Source organism: Nicotiana tabacum, chromosome 9 (genome assembly GCF_000715075.1).
Source record: "Nicotiana tabacum cultivar K326 chromosome 9, ASM71507v2, whole genome shotgun sequence".
NCBI classification, from domain to species: Eukaryota; Viridiplantae; Streptophyta; class Magnoliopsida; order Solanales; family Solanaceae; genus Nicotiana; species Nicotiana tabacum.
This window is the reverse complement of record NC_134088.1, coordinates 98,741,131-98,763,026: the sequence shown is the minus strand read 5'-3', so window position 1 is coordinate 98,763,026 and position 21,896 is coordinate 98,741,131. Positions and strand designations below refer to the sequence as shown.

General features: G+C 34.0%; 1 protein-coding gene across 1 annotated transcript; it reads left to right on the top strand.

Moving 5' to 3' along the window:
* The first annotated feature begins 1,357 nt into the window (after positions 1-1,357).
* On the top strand, positions 1,358-3,670 carry LOC107764225 (E3 ubiquitin-protein ligase PUB23-like). Its single transcript, XM_016582777.2, has one exon. It carries the CDS (start codon positions 1,466-1,468, stop codon positions 2,687-2,689), a length of 1,224 nt encoding a protein of 407 aa, XP_016438263.1. The 5' UTR covers positions 1,358-1,465; the 3' UTR covers positions 2,690-3,670.
* Positions 3,671-21,896: the final 18,226 nt, after the last annotated feature.

Below are 21,896 nucleotides of genomic sequence, written 5' to 3'. Positions count from 1 at the left end.
ATTTTGTTATATTTGTGAATAAACCATCAATATTAGAATTATTATTATGGGATGTATGAATAGTTATAAATTTTTACACTTTCTTTCTTTCTTTTTTAACTCATAATTTTCCTTTTTTACTTATCTAGAAGATTACATACTTTTTCTTTTGTTTCTTCCCTACTTTCTTCCTCCAAGAGTTTAATAGTTCAAAAGTTTAGTGGTAAAAATTTGAGATTATTGGGTAACGAAAATTTAAAAAATACTATTTTAACTTTGAATGTTCCTTAAAATATAATAGTCACTCTGATTATGATGGTTTAGACTTATTCTAAATTAAAAGTGTTAAAAAAATGGTACAAGTAGAAAATAATAATCTAATCGACATATTTATTCAAATAAAAAGACTTGATTCCTTTGTTAATGCTCATATTTCTTATAATATAATAGTACAGTTTATGTAATAGTTGTCTCAATAGAAAGAAGTTTTCTAATATAAAAAAAATGATAAAATCTTGCCTAAGATCAACAATTCTCAAGAAAGATTAAATAAATTGGCTATATTATCATTCGAAATAAGAATTATTAGAAAAAATCGATATAAAAAATTATTAAATATTTTTCATCTCAAATAGTTAAAGCAATAAATTTTTGGGGGAAAATATTTTTTATTTCTTAAATTTAAGGCCTCTAAATAAATTTTGGTTTTAGGCCACTAAAGTGTTTGAGCCGCTGACAATATTTTTAGTCCGAAGAGCTGGTAATATTAGGTTGATATGTGGAAAAGAACATTGTTAGCTAGTGCAGTTCCCGTATACTTATAGATTATTATCCAAAAGACATATTTCATAAATATGATATTTCAGATAGGTGAAAAATTACCATTTTCTATAGTCGAAGAGATCCCATATATTTTGAAATATGCTAAAGCATCAAATAGCCATAATTTTAATCAAGTTATGTGATGTTTCTCGCAGAGTGTGGTTAGAGGTTGGGTGTAAAAGTTCATATATAACATTAAATTTATGAATTTTGCAACTTTTTACCCAATATTGTAAGTGCCATTATACTTTTTCTAATTCATTTTCTGTAGTTCAGAAATATGCTGCAAATTAGACTAAACTATACTTCCCCATTCGTCATTTATCTTTCCCTTTTCGTAAATTTTCTTATATTCCTATTATATTATTCAATTTTATTTTTCCAAAATCTTGAAAAAGTCCATTAAGAGCCCCTACCTCCTTGTTTCTTTATCTCTCTCTCTCTTTTGAATTTCCGTATGTTGACTTTCTCATATTTAATCAACTTGCATCTTTGCATGGACCCTTCTTAATTACTTCTTCTCTTCACACATATATATACATCTCTTTTCTCCAAAACTCTATTGTCAAACATTTTTTCCATCTTCATCCTTTCATTACATTTTTGTCCATTAATTCCTCCTAAACAACATTCAAATCTCTCATTTTCTTCAACCAAAAAAAAAATGGAAGAAGTTGAAGTTCCTTCTTATTTTCTTTGTCCAATCTCAATGGAAGTAATGAGGGATCCAGTTACAATTTCAACTGGAATTACCTATGACAGAGAAAACATAGAAAAATGGCTATTTTCATGCAAACACACAACTTGTCCTGTCACAAAACAAGAACTACAAATCACAGATCTCACTCCAAATCACAATCTCCGCCGTCTGATCCAATCATGGTGCACATTAAATTCTTGTCATGGCATCCAACGAATCCCAACTCCAAAACCTCAAGTTCACAAAACCCATGTTGTCAAAATCCTAAACGAAGCGAAAAAATGTCCAGAAATGCAACTTAAGTGCCTTAGAAGACTCAGATCAATTGCACATGCAAATGAGAGTAACAAAAAATGTTTGGAGTCAGCTGGGGTTGTTGATTTTTTAGCATCAATGATTAAGAAAAGAGAAGTGGCTTTAGTTGAAGATTCAGAATTCACAAAGGCAAGTGATGAAGCTTTAAATATTCTTTTTCATCTTAATCCATCTGATGAAGAGTTGAAGAGGTTCATTTCCCAAGATGAGCAATTCTTGGATTCTTTACTTCATTTCTTGAAATGTGGGAATTTCCAATCTCGAGCGTATGCAATAATGTTATTAAAATCAGCTTTCAATGTGGCTGATCCAGCACAATTAATTGGTATGAAACCAGAAAATTTTAAAGCTATAGTTGGTATACTAAATGACAAAATTTCCCAACAAGCAACAAAGGCAGCACTCAAGATTCTAGTTGAATTATGTCCATGGGGAAGAAACAGAATCAAAGCAACTGAAAATGGAGCAGTTTTAGCACTAATTGAACTTCTTCTTGACACAAAAGAAAGAAGGGGTTGTGAATTGATACTTTCAATTTTGGATCATTTATGTAGTTGTGCTGAAGGAAGGGCAGAATTATTGAGCCATGGGGCAGGAATAGCTATTGTGTCCAAGAAAATTCTAAGGGTTTCACATGTCGCAAGTGATAAGGCAGTGAGGATTCTTTGTTCAATATCTAAGTTCTCAGCTACTAGTAAAGTTCTACAAGAGATGTTGCAAGTTGGAGTTGTGTCAAAGCTGTGTTTGGTTCTTCAAGTGGATACTAGTCCTAAGACAAAGGAGAAAACTAAAGAAATTCTAAGTTTGCATTCTAGGGTTTGGAGGGATTCTATATGTATTCCTTCTCATTTGCTCTCTTCTTACCCTTCATGATTTTAAAGAAAAGGTATCTTGAAGGTAAGTCCTTTTCAAATCTATTGTATTTTTTGCCTTTTCATGTACATAATTCATAGGGATTGACATGTGCGGTTTTTACCATTGCGGATATATTTTTAAGTGTATGAAAACAACAAACATATGAATAAAAACTTTATCTGATTTATGGAGCTAGCTTTTTGAGATATATCATATTTGGATGAGTTGTATTGCTATTCGCTAACTTAGAATCTAGTCAGCATAGATCCAACATTTAAATTTTGATGGGTTCAATCTTCAATATTTTTAGCATTGAACTCCCATTGTATTTTTTAGATTATGAGTTTAGATTTAATATTTATTGAAATTAAGTAATTTTTGACATATATATTAATACTTTGTGTCGAAAATACTTGTTTGGTTGTACGGTGAAAGAGCTGTCTCCGCCACTAGGTCTGCTGGAACCACAAAAGCATTTGATACTTTATAAACTAAGTCATTTTTATGTAGTTCCCAGTAGTATATATTAAAGGAAAATTATCTGCTTATAAATTCTGAAAGTTCTAAGTTAATTTTCCTAGCTAGGTGACCTCTTGGCCCAGTAATAAAGTAGTTGGTAGAAGATGAGCTTGGGGTATAGTTCAGAAATTGGAAGATCTAAGCATTACGGGGACTTAGATCTGTGTTCCATACGTGTTTTACGTGTTTTGTTTGGTTGCATTACGTGTATCTTTATTTAGTCTGAAAATCTTGTCTGTTTTCAAGCTGTATTGTTCTGTCCAAAGCTTAGAACAACCATATAATCGTGTGGCACAGTTCTTTAATGTTTTTATTGTATCTTTTTCTCATTTGACGTAAATATTAATTGAGGAAAACATTGATATGTTAAGTACTTCCTAACTTGTAAGGGATCTCATTTATATACACCGATAACAAAAATAATTTTTACATTGCATTGTAATTTAATTCAACTTGTTGTAGCAGATATTTTGCCGTATTTTTCAGCTAAATTACTAGTTTTACTTGTTATGAGCATATAGTAGTCATTTATTTTTTAATTAGGTGATCTGATAGTTTAATTTTCTTTTAAACTGTCAGTGTATAAAATTTCAAACCCTATCTAGTATAGTAACACCCTTGGCTTGTTCGACAAACCACTAATATTTAATTTTCTCCAGTCCCATACAAATTTGTGAAAGCAATTTGTTAATTTGAATATTTATCTACTTTTTCTTTTGCATTAGCATTCTGAAAATGGGAGAAATTAAAATAAATCTCCCATTTCTGTACTATAATAAATGGTAGTAATACAAATATAAGCGTCGGCTTTAAAGTATTAATATTATATTAATTTTAAAATTTTGAGAGTGCAATTCCTTTTTGAGTTATAAAACGTAAGAAACAACGGGGAGAAGAAATGAGATGGAGAAATTCCTATTTTCCATTGTTTAGTTGCGCAAAATAATCTGAAAATATTTTTCTAAATATCACATTTTCCTGAAATAGAAGGAAAATAATTTTCATAGAAAAAGTTAGGAAAATATTTTTCCAAAAACTCCACCTACCCTCACATCTAACCCCAACCCCCTCTCTTCATACATGCTTTTTTTTTTTTTTTTTCAGATTTCAGTTTTGTTTTCTTTTCCGTCACCAACCACCCTGCTATCCCCCTCCCCCAAAAAAAAAAAATTATTTAACCCTTTTTTTTTGTATTTTTAATTTTCTGTAATTTTTTTTCTACAGCAGCCCCAGCCCTCGCAAAAAATTACTTTTATTTTGTATTTTTTTTCTGCATCCCCCCCCCCCCCGGCCGCTGCCCCGCGGGCAAATTTTTTATTTTTTTTATAGTTTCAGTTCTGAATTTTTTATTTTTCAGTTTACAAGTTCAAAATTTTACGAGTTCCAAAGTTATGAGTTCGGAGGTTTGTGTGTTTGGAAGTTTGCGGGTTTAGAAATTATAGAGTTTATGGGTTCGAAAGTTTAGCAGTTCGGAAGTTTATGAAATTTGTGGGTTCGGAAGGTTATTGGTTCAACTCGGAAACATGAAGTTGGAATCGCTAGTAATCGCGGATCAGCATGCCGCGGTGAATATGTACCCGGGCCCTGTATACACCGTCCGTCACACCTGTCAAGGCAGTTATATCAAAGGTAGCTTCCCAGTTTGAGCATGATAATTACAAGCAGATAAACTGGATCTCATACTCTACTATATAAGATAGGCTAGGCTCCTTCCTCTGTTCTTTTTAATATACACTAAATCGAAAGTCTTGGTTTCAATGACTCCCCAAACCATGACCTATTGATCCTTCAGAACCAGCTTTTATCGCGAAATTAGACCTGCGATTAACGTCGGCTTATCTGTCAGTCGCGTCGGATCTACCGCTCTAATAGAATTTAGCTTACTTCTTACTGAATGTCGTACTTAACTGAGAATTCTCCCGGTCCCGAGAGAACCTGGGATATTAGCGATTAGTCAGTCTGGTTCGTCGGTTTGAGAAGGTGAACAACGAATCTGAGTGATCGAAGGTTCAAGTACTGAGCGAATATTCAAACGTCTATTCATGTGAGAGGAATCGTTTTTGTAGTAAAAAAAAAAGGTTATGTACCTAGCTCGCTGGAAGCTAAGAGTCTTATAGCCCCAAAACGGGAATAGAGGTTTTAGTAGTTCCTTGCAATCGAGTTCCCATATTGATACATCACAGCTACTTGAACGGTGAAGAAGCAACTACCAAGTAGAGAAGAAAGAGAAAGAGTGAATGCAGTCCGGGTTCTAGTCTTAAACAAGACAGAAGTAGGGCTTTCAAGCGGGTAGTGAGTCCTAAGTTAGAGGGGAACAGGTCACAAGGGTTCTATCCTATGATGATCCGTTGGGCCTTTCGAACATTAGCTGCCCTTTCCAAGGTTTAAGAATTAGAAGGAGTGAATAGCTATAATTATTTTAGTGAGTCTTAGGCCCCTAATCGGAAATACGCTATTTGGACTGCAATGACTTTTGCACCAACTCTTTTGGAAGTAGGGGCCGAAACAATGCTTTAGCGGTAGGAGCGAAATTCCTTTTTGGTTTGGAAGGCCAATTATCTCATGCTCTCTCTCAAACCCAGCCAAAGGAGCACATCTAATTGAAAGACTCTCATTCTTATTTAGAATAGGAAGATCCTTTCTTAGCGCTACACCCCCCCCTCCCCCCCTGTATAGTATGGGCTACTTAGGTTGCGCGACTTTCTCTTATAGGGTGACTTGACTCAACTTGACCTACTTGAAATCGATTCTATGATTGAATAGGAGAAATGCTACTTAGTAGTAGAAACTCGGAGAGGCAGACAGAGAGGGGACTCTTTCATACCTACTAACTCCTAGGGCTAAATAAAATCAAAGTTCCACTACAACCAAGGAAAGAGATAGATCACATCTTGGCCAAATGTCAGTCCTCCTAGTTTGCTTCTTCTGGTCGGCTCGTATTAGCTTGTGCTTTATTACATGTAGTCATTCCCCCATTCCTTTAGTCTTTTCAAGGGTACTTTTTTCTTAAGTCACGGTCATGTCTTGCCTCCCCAGTATAGTGACTGCTTCCATGTTTTTTTTTCCCGAATTTCATCAGTACCAGGCTCAACTGCCTGTTCATCCATCTGTTCTTTCAGACGTTGAGAGGAAGGGACCCGCGGACACAACATGAGAGCTAGTTTATGGCTTCATATTTATTGTATCTAAATTATTTATGAATACTCTTGAGAAGTTATTTTCTTTAATTTGCGTACCAAACACAGGAAAATGAGTAAGATTACTACTCCCTCCGTTCCAATTTATGTGAACCTGTTTGACTAGGCACGAAGTTTAAGAAAAAATGAAAATTTTTAAAATTTGTGGTCCTAAACAAGTCAAAAAAGGGCCCAGAGTATTTGTGTGGTTATAAAAGCTTCTCATTAAGGGTAGAATTATAAGTTTAAGCAAAATTATTTCTAAATTTAGAAAATGGTCATTCTTTTTGGAACGGACCAAAAATGAAATAGGTTCACATAAACTGGAACGGAGGGATAACTTGTTTTCCAAGTAAAACATTTTCTTGGAAAACATTTTCTGTTATACTCCCTCCGTCTCATATTATGTGTCGTGCTTCTCTTTTACACGCCCCTTAAGAAATATTAATTAGGAAATGGATTGGACTATTCTACCCTTATTTATGTCTTAAGATATAATCTCTATTCATTGAATATTTATTCTATTTATGTGTTATCTCCATCTTCAAGAACAATTATTACTAAGGGTAAAAAGTGAAAAAAAATAATTAATTTTGTCTTGAACTTTTAAAATGACAAATAATTTGAGACAACTATTTTTAATAACCATGACTGTTAATATGAGACTACCAAACACACCCAAAATGTACATTATTTTGACCCAAACTAAAGAAACTACGACATTTAATTTGACAAAGAAACAAGGAGAATGGTATTCAAATTTAAAGTGACGAAACCAATGTGTGTTAATACTGTCTACAACCGTAGTTTTAGAAAAAATAAAATAACGACGCAACTGCTTCTTTCTTAGGCTAGTCCCCCGTCATATACATAGAACAGAGTCTCCTCAGCATCTCAAAGAAACTTCCGCTAGAAATTGCGGTCGATTTGATAGAATTCTTTTGACCTTAATTAGAGATTTCGAATTTAGCTTTAAAAATAAAAAAAAAATTCCAAATAGAGAATGTGTTTCCTTTAATGAATCTTACATGGTACGAATTCGTATTAATCAGAGCTCCAATACCGCTACATAATATATACTTTTTCTTTAATGGATCTTACACGATACGAATTTGTATTAGTCATAGCTCCCATACCGCTACATAAGAATTTCTTTTTTCTTTTTTAATTAGAAAGAAAAGCAAGGAATGCGTGATTTAAAACCTACTGGATAACGATAGTGAATATTTATTTGATTTTGAGCCCAAAGATTTTCCATGCTATAAAAGTAGGAAATGTCTTTTATATTGATTATTTTTAATTTGGACAGAAATGTTCGGTATATTAGGATGCACTGTTTGTTATGAAGCACCATAAAGGGTCAAGAGCTACTAGAAATGTACCTCTCTTCTTTTTTTTTTTGTTGTTAAACAGACAAAATTTTTATTTAACCAAGTATAAGTATGTATAACCGCTAGCTCATTTGGACCCTAGAGCTAGATCAAAGAAATAAAACAAAACAATTCCTCAACTTACAATAACTCCCGGCCTTTGCTATCTCTACATGCATTCGAGCCAGAAATCAAGCAGTCCGACAAGTGAGTCATGCAGTAATCCTTTCAATCAATGGCATACATTGCTAGACATACAGTTTCTTGGAGGACAAGGGTACTCCAAGGTACTTAAATGGCAGCTCCCCTAGTGTGAATTGCATTTCAGCTAAAATCATCTCTTTGAACTCCCTAAGGACTCTAGCAATTTACAAAGCACTCTTTTCCATATTAGTTTTAAGACATGAGACCTCGGAGAAATGATGAAATTTTTCCAGAAGCAAGCATATAGAGATCTTATCTTCTCAACAACATAAAATCAAGTTGTCTGCAAAACATATATGGGTTATGTTCTTTCTGGAGCACCTTGGGTGATAATTAAAATCTAGAATGTACTTCAGTATCTTCAATGGTTTATTGAGGTACTCCATCACTACAAACAGGTAAGGATACATTGGGTCTCCTTGCTTTAGCCCCTTCTTAGCTTGAAATTTGGTAGTCAATCCTCCATTCAATAGCAAAACATAGTGACAGTGGTCATACACTCCATCACTAATTGAACAAACATCACAGGCATTCCAAACTCAATAAGATCATCTTTAAAAAAGGCCATTCAATTGAATCATACACTTTTCGTATGTTCACCTTGATTAAACATCTTGGGGAGACCCCTTTTGAGTATACCCCTTGACCAATTTGTAGCACCCCGGAAAATTTTAAAATACTTAAGCGCTATTAAGAAAGTTGGTGTGTTCTAATTATATTATTTTGTGTGCAGACGAGGACTATTAATATGATGGATATTAATTGGATATGATAATAAGTTTAAGAGGTGTATTTGAAGTGATATAGGGAATAAGGAGAGCCATTGGGACAAATCAAGTTAGAAATTACATGATAGACTAAAGTTCCAAATGAGTACGCACAAGACCTAAATTTGGATGAGCATTTCTACATTTATATAAGAATTTATGTGATCTATAACCTATCAAATGAAATATTTTCGAGTAGAGTTTCTAAATCCTCAAACTGTTTGTCATTTGGATATTCCTACAAGAAGTTATGACAAAATTACTAAAGGCTAGCAGAGGAGTGAACATGGGATGCGAAGCATCCGGGACAGCGTCCAAAAGAAAAGCTCGTAGTGAAGTACTACCATAGCATCCGGGTTCGCGTCCGAGCTTCAAAGAGGAGTGAACTGGGGATGCGAAGCATCCGGGGTCGCATCCAAAACCCAGAAATTTGGGCCTATAAATAGGGAGAAGAGAGTATTTTGTGTATTGGGGGTTAGGGTTCTTGAGATAAAGAGGTGATTTTGAGCTCAAATCAAGTCCAATCAACTAACGTAAGTTGTTAATAATGTTTTGGGTTGATTCTTACTCAATATACATGAGTTCTAACATCATTCTTACATCCAAGTACTAGATTTCATCATCAAATCCTCAAAAACACAAAAATCACCAAAGTTATGATTTTTCAAGATTGATCTACTAGAGGTAATTACAATGCTTCAAACTCATTTATTATGAGTAGTTAGAAGTATTTGAAGCATTTGTTACAAGTTTTAATAGTTGAAAGATTGGATTATAAAACTCTAGTTCATGGCATGAATAGTACTTTTGAGAAAATAAGAAAGAAGATGAATGGTAATCTTGGCGATGAAATTGATGAATACAATGAACCTATGGAATTATTTGTCAGCAAAAGATGGAAGTGATCAACTAAGTAATCATCTGAATTGTATATTTTACAAGTGTTGATTATGGAAGATGATAAATAGTAACTTGGTGGGATTGGACAATTGATGTAGTATCATTAATGACTTTGAATGGGTATTAAGATATAAGAATGAAGTTGAATAATATACCATGTGGATCTATTTGGCGATTTGAGTTGTTGGAGTCTTATGGCCAACTTATGAGCCATATATGAATATTGATTAATATTTTAGATCATATTTCGATGTAATTAGGATATATAATTGTAGATATCTACTTATTGGTGATGTTTGAGCATTTTAATTAATATTGGAATGATGGAAGAGGATTGAAAGCTTGTGAATATTAATAAAGCGAAAGCGAGGTAAGTTGATTAAAACTTACTCTAATTGAGGAACTTTCTCTAAAAGCATATTTTGAACTAATACTTAAGTTGTTTGCAAATGTGCTTTCGTACTTGTGGGGACAAATAAGTACGGATGTCTCCATGTACTAAAATATTATATTGCATATGTAGTGTCATGTTGTTTTATAAAATTTTATTTTAAATCTTGTTGGCAAAATGACACTCAAGGTAAATGTTATAAGTTTTTATCAAAACTTACATATTTAAAAGAGTATACATATTTGAGCGCTAAAGATAAGTTTCATGGAAATTATTTCTTTTTGAAATTGATGAGCAGAATAGCACTTGTGATATCTTTTAAAGATTGATGTTAAATTGCCCAAGGCTTTAGCATGTAAAAGGTTATTTATTTAATTTTGTTCAAATGATTTAGATCTTCTATAAATGCTATGATTTGGTAAAAATAGATCCTTTGAAGCTACTATGCTATGAATCTATTTTTGAAGTATCAAATATTTTGGGAGTTACATGTGTTCACCGAGATCAACTTCGGATATATTGTGTTCGTTATCATGAAACTACACGTGTCAGTGTAGGCGTAGATGGCCACTTTGTGGTATAGACTACGGCAGAGTGCTCTCCCTCGAGAAAGTACTATTTTGTGCTATTATTAGCATGGGTGAGTCGATTCGTACGGCACTACGATGAAACAACCTGAGCAAGTAGAGTATATGATACTTGTCGCTAGGTACATAACCTAGTTGACCTTCTTATGTCGGTGATGGTATAGTACTCCCAGTGAAAGGTAAGGATGATTTTCTTATGTTTAGGCCTCAGGAGTCGAAAGTGATTTCGATGACTTAAGGCAAATGGAATAATTTTGTATGATTTTATCCAAAATCTTGGGTTGATATAAATATTTTAAAAGTATATATTGTGGGTTATGTTTTACTTGTCTTTTATTTAAAATGGCAAGGATCATGAATTGATAAAATTTCTTATCGTTTTATATCAAATATTGATGCATTATTTTTATAAAGTTTGTCCCAAGAACTTAAGCTAGAGAGAGTCTATGACACTTATTGAGTACTGTTGTGGTGCACTCAATTCTTAGGGGGCCCTCCAGGGTCCCGCTTACTTTACATGTTTCGGGATGATGTATGATACGTGGCATGTTATCAGGCTAAGATGACTCTCTTTCCGATGTATTATGAAGCACCACTTTTATTTCGTAGTAGCTATCATGTTCTTTCTTATTTTATTTTGTTGGAATTTCTCCAAGTGTTGATTCTATTCTTTGGTATAGAGACTCCATAGATAGTTGTGGGATTGTAAAAACAGGATTGTGGACGTCATGCATAAAGGAATAATTATTTAATTTGATTATATTAATTTTATGAAAGGTTTCATGTATGACTTTGGAAATAAAAAAAATATGTTGTGACTTGATTTGAAAATGTACAATATTTTTAATTGGCTTCCGCAATTATACTTAGTGTTGACATATGGGTTGGTTCACTCGGGTCGGATCGGGTCGGGTAGTGTGCCGGTCGCGTGAATTTTGGTCGTGACACAATTCATGTGCAATGATTACATTATCCAGAATGTTCATGCCTTCAATAAAAGCTGACTAAGAAGGTCCAACAATGTAGTCCACAACAGTTTTTAATTTTTCTGTAATGATCTTTGTAATGAGTTTATAGAGGGTAGAGCAGTATGCTATAGGTCAAAATTCTTTGACAAATGTGGGACTAGTAACCTTAGGGACCAATGTTACTGTAGTACAGTTGACACCTCTCAAGAGCTTTCCATTTGTGAATAACTCTTGTATGGGTTATTTGAATTGTCCTCCAATAAAACTCCAATATGATTTAAAGAATTCAGCTGGAAAACCATCTATACCTGGCGCCTTGTCATTTGGTAAATCTTTGAGGGCCTGGTTTCTGTCCTCCTCTGTTACTGGCCTATTGAGTCCTTGTTGTTGTTCTTTGGTGAGGCAAGGACTATTTCTGGCTATATCAATATTAATGCAAGGAAGTTCGGCAGCACAAGTTCCCAAGAGAGATTGGAAGAACCCTTTAAATTCTTGTTCTATCAGTGTTGGAAGACCTTGACCATTATATATAAATGCAATTTTATTCTTAGCTTGTCTGGCCTTCAAATGAGCATGAAAAAATTTAGTGTTCTGATCTTCATTTTTTATCCACATTACTCTAGACCTCTATCAATGCACCTGCTTATTAACTACTTCCCACTTTTCAATCTGCATTAACAAATCCTTTTCTTTAGAGATTGGCTAGTTATTGAATGGATCCTCATCAAGTTTTCCTTGAGTAGTCTGTGGTTGTACCCTTAGATTGACAATCCTCCTCTCTAGTGAAGATACATCTTTGTTCATCTATTGTGTTTTGTCCTTTAGGCTCTACAACTTTATCCAAATTGAGTACATAGTATGCCCCTATACATGTGGACTCCACACTTCATGAACAGCTCCCTTAAACTTCTTATGATGTAATAGCACATTATATAGTCTGAATGGTTTTGGAAGATGGGATTTGACTATTTCTATGCTAATTATAATAGGGGAATGATCTGAGACTCCAGGCTTATCAAAAATAGCTTCTAGACTGTTATAATGTATAATCCAAGAAGCATTCCCAAATGTCCAGTCTATGTTACTATAAATTATGTTCTCTGCATCCCTTTTATTGCTCCAAGACCACTGGCATCCTATCCTATTTAATTAACCCATACCAGTGTCGTATATACATCATTGAAAGTCCACAAGTTTAGCTTGATGCACAGGTTGTCCATTAATCCGATCATCTAAAGATAACACATTGTTGAAATCCCCTATAACCAACCAAGATTAATGCATAGTACTTTATATTTGCCTTAGTTGTTCCTATAGATACCCTCCTTTCAGCTATAGTATTTTTCCCATACACAAATATTACGGAGCATGCAAACTGTGAGCCTTTATCCTTCACCTTGCAGTGTACCAATTGAGTACTAACCAACAATATGTGGACTTGTATCAGGTGTTCCTTCCAAGAGCGACAGATCCTGCCACTGTCATTTATAGCTTCATTTGAGTATATTTTCCAATCTTTATAGATTTTTTCTCGAACTTTGATAACACTCTTAGGCTTTATCTTTGTCTCAAGGTAGCCTAGTGGAGTAACATTATTTTTTAGCAGAAAGGCCTTGAGTTCTTTTTGTTTAAAGGGCTTATTCAACCCTCTTATGTTATAGGAACTTATTATCATGTGAGATTTTCCTCATGGAGGCTAATCTCTTCAACCACCTTGTCAGTATTATTATCATCTTGAATTCTCAATGGACTGTATCTATTTTTCTTCAGCAAAGTCTCTAAGGTAGAATCTGATAGAATCCCCTTTTGGTATATATTTCCATGAGTCTTCACCATTTGCTTCCCTTTATTACTTTGTTGTGGAAGTATTGTTGTCGATGGTCTGTCCTCTTCTTCAGCAATTTGCTCAGTAGAAACCTGAGCATCCTGTTGCATTTGTGGTTGCTCAGTAGCAGGCTTCACTCTGCACTGGACTGCAGGTTGTTTTCTCTTTTGTTGCCTAAATATTTTCACCTGCTTCTTCTTTGTGTCATGTTTCACCTGGTTGTCTCTAGCATCAGAGGTGGTCTGCCTATGTGCTATCTGTGGTTCCTTTGTACAATCCTATGTATGCTGCCTTATCTAAAAACATTCCTCACAATATGATAGCTTTCGCTCATATTCCAAGCATTTTTCCCTACATTTTCCATCTGCCTCCTCAATGAACATTTTATCAGGTAGGGCCTGGAATATGTCCATTTCCACGAGCATCCGTGCATAGGAAATCCTATCTCCCTGAGCTATTAGTTTATCTGAGCATATAGGTTTCCTTAGATAGCTAGCTATTCATCCCAAATTCTCCTTTGTCCAAAATTAAATTGGCAATCCTGAGAATTTTACCCAAATTGGCACAGTTCGAATCTTTTCCTTACTCATCTGGAAGTCAGGTTCCCATTTCTTCAAGATCATAGGTCTATTTTGGTACGTATAAGGGCCTTATTGAACAATTTTGTTCCTATCTTCCTCCGAGCTAGGTCGAAAAATGAAATAATCATCATCATGTAGGAATAACTGTGGTGTAGTAATGAAGTTCCACACGCCATACAAGAATTTGAGCATTTCTTTGAATGAGGGTGAGCCACCCAGAACATACCCAATTAATGGTACCTTCCATTTTTGAGTTTGCTCTTCCACTTCAATATGGTTCAGTATAACATTCTTCACCCCTTCTTTTATTATCGGCAAGTAATAATCCAATTTAAGCCCATGTTCTAAGATCGATTTCCTCGAACCACATCAGCTAGTGTAGGCTCAGGTCGACTAGGGTTTGCTCGCTGCATCGAGAAGGTCAATTTCCTTGCCGCCGTATTTGCATCTACTTCCACTGGCTTGGGAATTCTGCTTCAGCACATTTTGAAGCTTGCATTACCGTTGGTGCACTCCCCATTCCAGTCATCCAGTGGACCAATTGAATCTGGCCTAGCGCTTGTGGTACCCCCAGACTCCGGTGTAACTATTCTACTCCCTCATTCCGCCTCTGGCATTGTAGTCGGTGCATTTACCTGTGATTTTCGTCGGGCCATTACTTTATGCGTACGTTAGCTAACCCTGCTTAACGTTAGCTAACCCTGCTTAATGTGCGGCTTTAGAGCTCATGGCTTGGTTTGGTGCTGTACTTATTTGTAATGTATAATATTATCATTTGAAACAAAAAATATATTTTATTATACGGAAATGTAATTTGAGCTTTTGTTCATTAGTTTCATTTCTCCTTCCCCTCTCTCTCAAATCAATTTACATATTCCTAATGTCTACTTTTCTTTCTCTTCTTTTGCTTTTTTTTTTTTTGTGTCAAAAGGAAATTACTATTATTACTAAAAAAGTTTATTACGTAATTTAAGTTCTCCGGGATACATAGTACGTAAACAGTCATTTTCATAGGAAAATAAAGCGAAACAAGGAGGTACATGATTAGATACTTACACTGTTAAATATTTTGGTTGGAAAATAAATTATCACACGATTAATTATCTCAGGATTATTTATCCCGAAATTGTTATCTCACTCTCCCATAGGGTAAAAATAACACTACAATTCTGGAAGAATTAGTTATACCACACTTTTATTCCAACTAAATATGGAATAAACTCATCTCAAATTAATTCTGAAATTAATTATCCCTTAACCCTTTTACCAAACGACCCCTTGAACTTTCAAAACTTTAAAATTGTTTCCATGCTTTAGGTCGACTGCTCCTTTTGTTTCATTAATCCAAGAGGTCCACACAGCACATCTCATAATTTTGAAAAACAAGTTTGCACCCCGAAATAAAATCAAACAATAATGAAAGACATTGGTACATAAGACTTCTTTCAATTTCTAATACACTTGAGAGATTTCATTTTCAGAAAAGACTCTTTGATTTAACAAAATTTGACTTTAAAAATTGGTCAGAACCCTATCTAATAGTTCTGTCAAGTGTGAGCAAGAAAAGTCTAAACAAATTAAAGTCTTTCTCGCCGTAGACAAACTGCCATTGAGATGTACTACTTACGTCCATTTCAAATTCAATGTTGTTACATAAAGTTATTACTAACAATTATAAAACAATAAAAAAAAAATGAAAACAATAGACTGGTGTTTTGACTTGTTTGAATCTTTGAAAAACTCTTGGTGATACAAAAGAACTTTTCAAAAGAAAAAAAATGCATGTAGCAATTGAATCAATCAGAAAAATACAAGGAGGCCAAATTGAGAAATAGGATTTATTATGCAGTTAATAACCACAGAAAGGCTTAAAATTCTCAAGTTTAAATTTACTTATGAACATATAGCTACTACGTATTGTACAAGATCAGGTAAGATGAAAAAAGAAAAAGAAACTCTAAACTATTTTATTTTCTTCTTTTTGACTTTTGGATTTAATTTTATTTGTTTTAAAAAAATATACTTAAAGAAGCAGGAAATTTCCAAGATTGCAGAACCAAGAATTGGGAGCCAGAAAAAAGGTAGTCCTTTAACGAAATTTATGATTTTTCCGCTTCATAAAGCAGGATGGTTTATAGCAGGTCAGCATCCTACCTTAATATTTACTATTTATAATATTGATAGAGTTCTATAGATAGAAAGAAATAGTACTCCCTCCGTCTCATATTAATAGTCAGTTATCAAAAATAGTTGTCTCAAATTATTTGTCATTTTAAAAGTTCAAGACAAAATTAATTATTTTTTTCTTTTTTCACCCTTAGTAATAATTGTTTTTGAAGATAGAGAGATAACACATAAATAGAATAAATATTCAATGAAGAAAGATTATATCTTAAGATATAAATAATGATAGAATAGTCTAATCACTTTCTTAATTAATATTTTTTAAGTGACATATAAAAAAGAAATACAATACATAATATTAGAGGGAGAGAGTAATATCGGCGGCTTATTGTTGACCAAAGAAAGTTACAAAGCGGAAATTCTTTAATTCAGAGTCAGACTTTTTATGCGGTTGCTATCTTCGTATTAACTGATGCTGATACTACAAGATTTAGTTAGTTCTGTAAATAATACTGTCTCCATCCCAAAATAAGAGTCGTTTTCCTTCTTTTTTTTAGAGAAAATTTGAATAATTTTCGAAAGTAAATTTATTGAGTTAAATCAACTTAATAATTTAACATTAAAATTTAGATATTAAATGATTATACCGAAAGTGCTACTCCGTTCATACCAGTTTATGTGAACTTATTTTCTTTTTGGTCTGTTCTAAAAAGAATGACCTCTTTCTAAATTTGAAAACAATTTAGCTTAAACTTACAATTCTACCCTTACTGAGAAACTTTTATAATCACATAAATACTCTGGGCCCCTTTTTGACTTGTTTAGTACCACAAATTCTAAAAGTCTTCATTTGTTTTCTTAAACCCCGTGCTCACTCAAACAGGTTCACATAAATTGAAACGGAGGAAGTATAAGTTATTATTCTTCTCATATCAATATCGTTAAAAGTACATTTTAATATATCGGTCATATTTCACATAATTTGATTTTCGAGAAAGTGAGAAATAATTTGAGACCGAGGGAGTAATATATTGTAGAAGTAGATAAGGAAAATTGAACCACTTTGCACATAAATGCTAGAGCAATGGATTTTCCTTTTTTTTGGGGGGTGGGGGTGGGGTGGGGGGTCTAAAGTGTACTGAGTAGATAAGGAAATTTGAACCATTTTGCACATAAATGCAAGAGAAATGGATTTTCCTTTTTGGGGCTATAAATGCGAAAATAGAAATGAACCACATCGTTCACCTATTACAAAAAAGCCACCACTAATTTATCAATACGTGTTTAGTTGTGAACCTCAAAATTTAATCTTATTATGTAGAGGTGTTAATGGATATTCGAAAATCGATTAAATTGACCAAATCGTATCGGATCGAACTAATTTTTAGGTTTCTTTTAAAAAAATTATAGGTTTTTATATAAATCTATAACCGCACCGATAATTAGGGTAGGCTTTTTATTTTATAAAAATAAACCGAAAAAATACCGAACTGTACCGAATAAATTTTATATGTGAAAAATATATTTATATAGTATGTTAAAAATAATAAAGTATTAAATTTTTCTTTGAACCTTGGAATTATGAAAATTGTTACAAGCCAATAAGTAATTAAACTCAAAATTTTAATTCCTAAAACCTATTATGCTACTTCTACTTAAACTAAGTTATTTCAAATATCTTTATTGGCAAGTATTCCAGCGATTATGAGTAGCAAATTACAATGTATTGAATATATTTTTTTCACATAATTTAGATTTATCTTTTTGAATATTTAATCTTCTATACACTTTATTCTTGAGATCCAGCTTGGTTAATATCTTTCCACTCGTGTGATTTATATTTTCTTTGCATTTGCTTGGTTTCTTTTACGTTGTTGTAGAATAGTTGATGGATCTATACTCTAGCCATCTTTCATGTTTTTTAATTCATCACCCTTTAAACAGTAAAAATGTCTAGAGAGTTTTGCTATGTCCTATAAAAGAACGTATGTTATTGCATTATACTTCTACTGGTGAATTTTACATGATATTTAAAAAAATATCAAAAATTAATCGAACCGTACCGATACCGAAGAGAAACCGACATGATTGGGACGATTTCGAAAAATCTAATTTTGATTATACATAATAAAATAACCGAAAAATTGGTATGATATAAATTTTATAAAATAATCGGCCGAACCGAACCATTGACATTTATTAAGTATGAAAAATATAAGACTTCAAGAATGAAGTATAATAGTTGCATTTGAATTTCTCAAACTTAATTATTTTTTCTTATTTCGAAACCGTGTTCAAGTTTTCATGGCTTCGCATGAACTTCGTTAACTGCCTACAAAACTTAAATCATATTATAATAATTATGTATTTGATTTGGATAAGTTATTGTCTGATCTTAGTCACGTTTGAATTTTACCTGTTAATCGGATCGGGCCAGCCCAAGCCGGTTCGAGGGAGGAGAGGGGAGGGGAGTCGGACGGGAACGAACATATTTTGGTAACCCGTGCCCCGGAACCCGGTTAGCCCGGTTACCCACTATCGGGTTTTTACCGGGCTACAATCCGGTCCAGCCCGGTTACCGTTGGAATGTTTTTTTATTTAATTTTTTCACCATTGCCAACGGTCAAATTCAAAAATGACTGTTGCCCAACGATCATTTTTTGCAAATTTGGCCATTTCGTCCTATCCCTTAAGAAAATAGCCCCCACCCTTAATAATTGATAAATTACAATTTTAACCTTTTAAAAACTATAAATAGCCCTTCTTCTTTATTTTTTCTCACAATTTGCTCTCTTACTACTCTAATTATCTCTCAATTCTCTCTTGATAATATTGCTTATTGCTCTTAAATTCTCAATTACTTATTATTTCAAGTTTCATCAAATATTTACTTTAGTCACTACAAAATTATAATTATCAAATATCAAGTATTCAAATGAATTCTAGTGTCAATATTCAATATCATCAAATATCAATTGAAGTGTGATACCAAATTTAGTGCGATATCCGGAATCCCGGTACACTCGTTCCATCTCTTTCTCTTCTTTAGTGTATATTTTTATTTTATTATTTAGAATTATTAATTTAATTTCTTAATTTAATTTACATAATGGATATATTTAGAGCAGCCAAAAAAGCGTGCACTAGTAGGGGTGGTAGTAGTAAGAGTAAAACTCCTAAAAGATCAAGAGGTGGTGCTCGTTCTTCTAGTAGCTTTACACATATTTCTGAAAGTTCACCTAAAAATTTAAATGTAGATTATGAGCAACTTCAAGAAAATTATGGTTTAGATGATAATTTAGATGATATTACCCGACCGGTCATTTTGAGCATTTACACTTCGCTCGGTAGTTTAGGAGCGCGAGTAGCTTCGTATGATGTATTATGACTTGTGTTAATTGTCGGTTTTGGTTTTCAGGTTATTCAGTATTGATTTGGAAGAATGAATCTCCTTGTTGAAGCTTTAAGTTGGAAGAGTTGACCAAGTTTGACTTTTGTGAATTTAACCACGGAACGGAGTTTTGATAGTTCTGTTAGGTCCGAATGGTGATTTTGGACTCGAATGTATGCCCGGATTTGCATTTGGATATTTTTAGAAGGTTTTGGAACTAATTAGCGAAAGTTAAAAATTTGAAGGTTTGGAAAGTTTATAAGTTTGACCAAGAGTTGATTTTGTAGATATTGGATTCGAATTGTGGTTTCGGGAATTGGAATAGTTTCGTTATGTCATTTGAGACTTGTGTGCAAAATTTGAGTTCATTCCGAGTTGATTTGTTATATTTCGGCGCGAGTTTTGAAAGTTGAAAGTTCAAAGTTCATTTAAGTTCGATTTGAGGCGTGATTCGTTATTTTGATATTGTTATGTGTGATTTGAGGCTTCGAGTAAATTCGTAGTGTGTTTTAGGACTTGTTGGTATGCTTGGATGGGGTCCCGGTGACCCCGGGTGTGTTTCGGGTGAGTTTTGTTCAAGTTTGGGCATTTCGGTACTTTGATGATATTCTGGAGCGAGTGAAGTGTGGAGGACACATTTTGGAGTGATGAGGCAAAGTCTCATGTGTGGACCGTAGAGGAAATGTGCGGACCGCATAAATCCTCTTGCGGCCGCAGAAAGGAGAATCCGCAGGTTGATGGTCTGATTTCGCAAGCTTATATCTTTTAATATACAAGGAATTTGGAGATGATCCAAAAATGAAGGTTATAGCTCTTTGAGTCTAGTTTTCATAAAATTAATACATTCATCATTTGGACATTTGTACAGAAAGTTATGGTCAATTTACCAAAGCCTGGTAGTGAAGTCACTGCTGAAGTGCAACCGCACAATTTGGATTGTGGCCGCGAAACCTGGAATGTGAGGACCGCACAAAAAATTGTGCAGTCAACACAATGGGAGGTCAGATTTTCTACTATATAAATGAATGTTAGAGTATTATTTCATATCTGGACTTTGGAAGCTTGGTTTGTGACGATATTTCATGATTTTTTCAAGAAATTCTTCGGGGTAAGTGATTCTAACTCAGATTTGGTTAATATATATGGATATATCATTGTTTTTATCATTTAATTAGTATTTTGAGATAGAAATTTGGGAAAAATTGTATAAACTTCATAAACAATAATTTGAGGATTTGAAGGTCGAGTTGTGATTGGATTTGATTAATTTTAGTACGGTTGGACTCGTGGTTGAATGGGTGCTCGAATTTTGTGACTTTTATCAGATTTCGAGACGTGGGCTCGGAGGTTAAATTTTTAGTTAACTTTTGACTTTTGATTAAGGATTTAGTATTTTATTATGGAATTGATTCCTTTAGCATGTGTTGATTGTATCGAATGGTTTGTGGCTAGATTGGAGGCATTCGGAGGCTGTTTCACGAGGCAAGGGCGTGTTGGAGTAGAGATTTGCATGATTTGAGGTAAGTAACACTTCTAAACTTGAAGCTGAGGGTATGAACCCTGATTATACGTATTATGCCATTTGTTTGGAGGTAACGCACATGCTAGGTGACAGGCGTGTGGGCGTGCACCGTAGAAATTGAGACTCAGTCTATTCCGTAGAGCTGTGTAGTCAATTAACTTGTATTTTCCATGTGTTAGAGAAACTGAGATGTGACTCATATTAGAAATTATACTTAGTCAGATGCTGGTATTATTGGGACCCACTGAGGTCATTTTTGTTGTTGAATTATGTGTTTAAATTGTAATTGCGTACTCAGTCATATTCATTCATTGCATATCATATCTTAGTCTCTGTTGATATTTATTGATACATAATATCATCATTTTGGAGTAGTTTTATGACATTGTGAGCCCGAGAGATGGGAGAGATTGATGACTGAGTGAGGTCGAGGGCCTGATTGTGAGGTTATTGATACTATAGCACGTGAGTTGTCCGTGCAGATCCAGTTATTGATACTATCGCACTTGAGTTGTCCGTGCATCACGTGAGTTATTCGTACGGATCCAGATATCGATACTATGGCATGTGAGTTATCCGTGCGGATTTATGCCATGATTGGCTCATTATAGCGCTTGGGGTGAAGGAGCCTCTCCAGAGTATGCACACCCACAGTGAGCGCACATACCTATTGAGTGCGAGTACGAGTGTCGAGTTATTGGGAGGACTGAGTGACTGGGAGGGCTGAGTGGATTGATACTCCGAGAGTATGCATATGGTTATTCACTATGTTGTACTACATTCGACATGCACACTTGACATACATGCATAAAGATGCATTTTAGATGCCTCTTAATTTTGGTAGCTTTAGTATTTCAGATCTGTTCATGTATATTTCAAATATATGGTGTATTTTATTTT

Coding starts and splice junctions, on each gene's coding strand:
- LOC107764225 (XM_016582777.2), top strand. CDS start 1,466: ATGGAAGAAGTTGAAGTTCCTTCTTATTTTCTTTGTCCAATCTCAATG.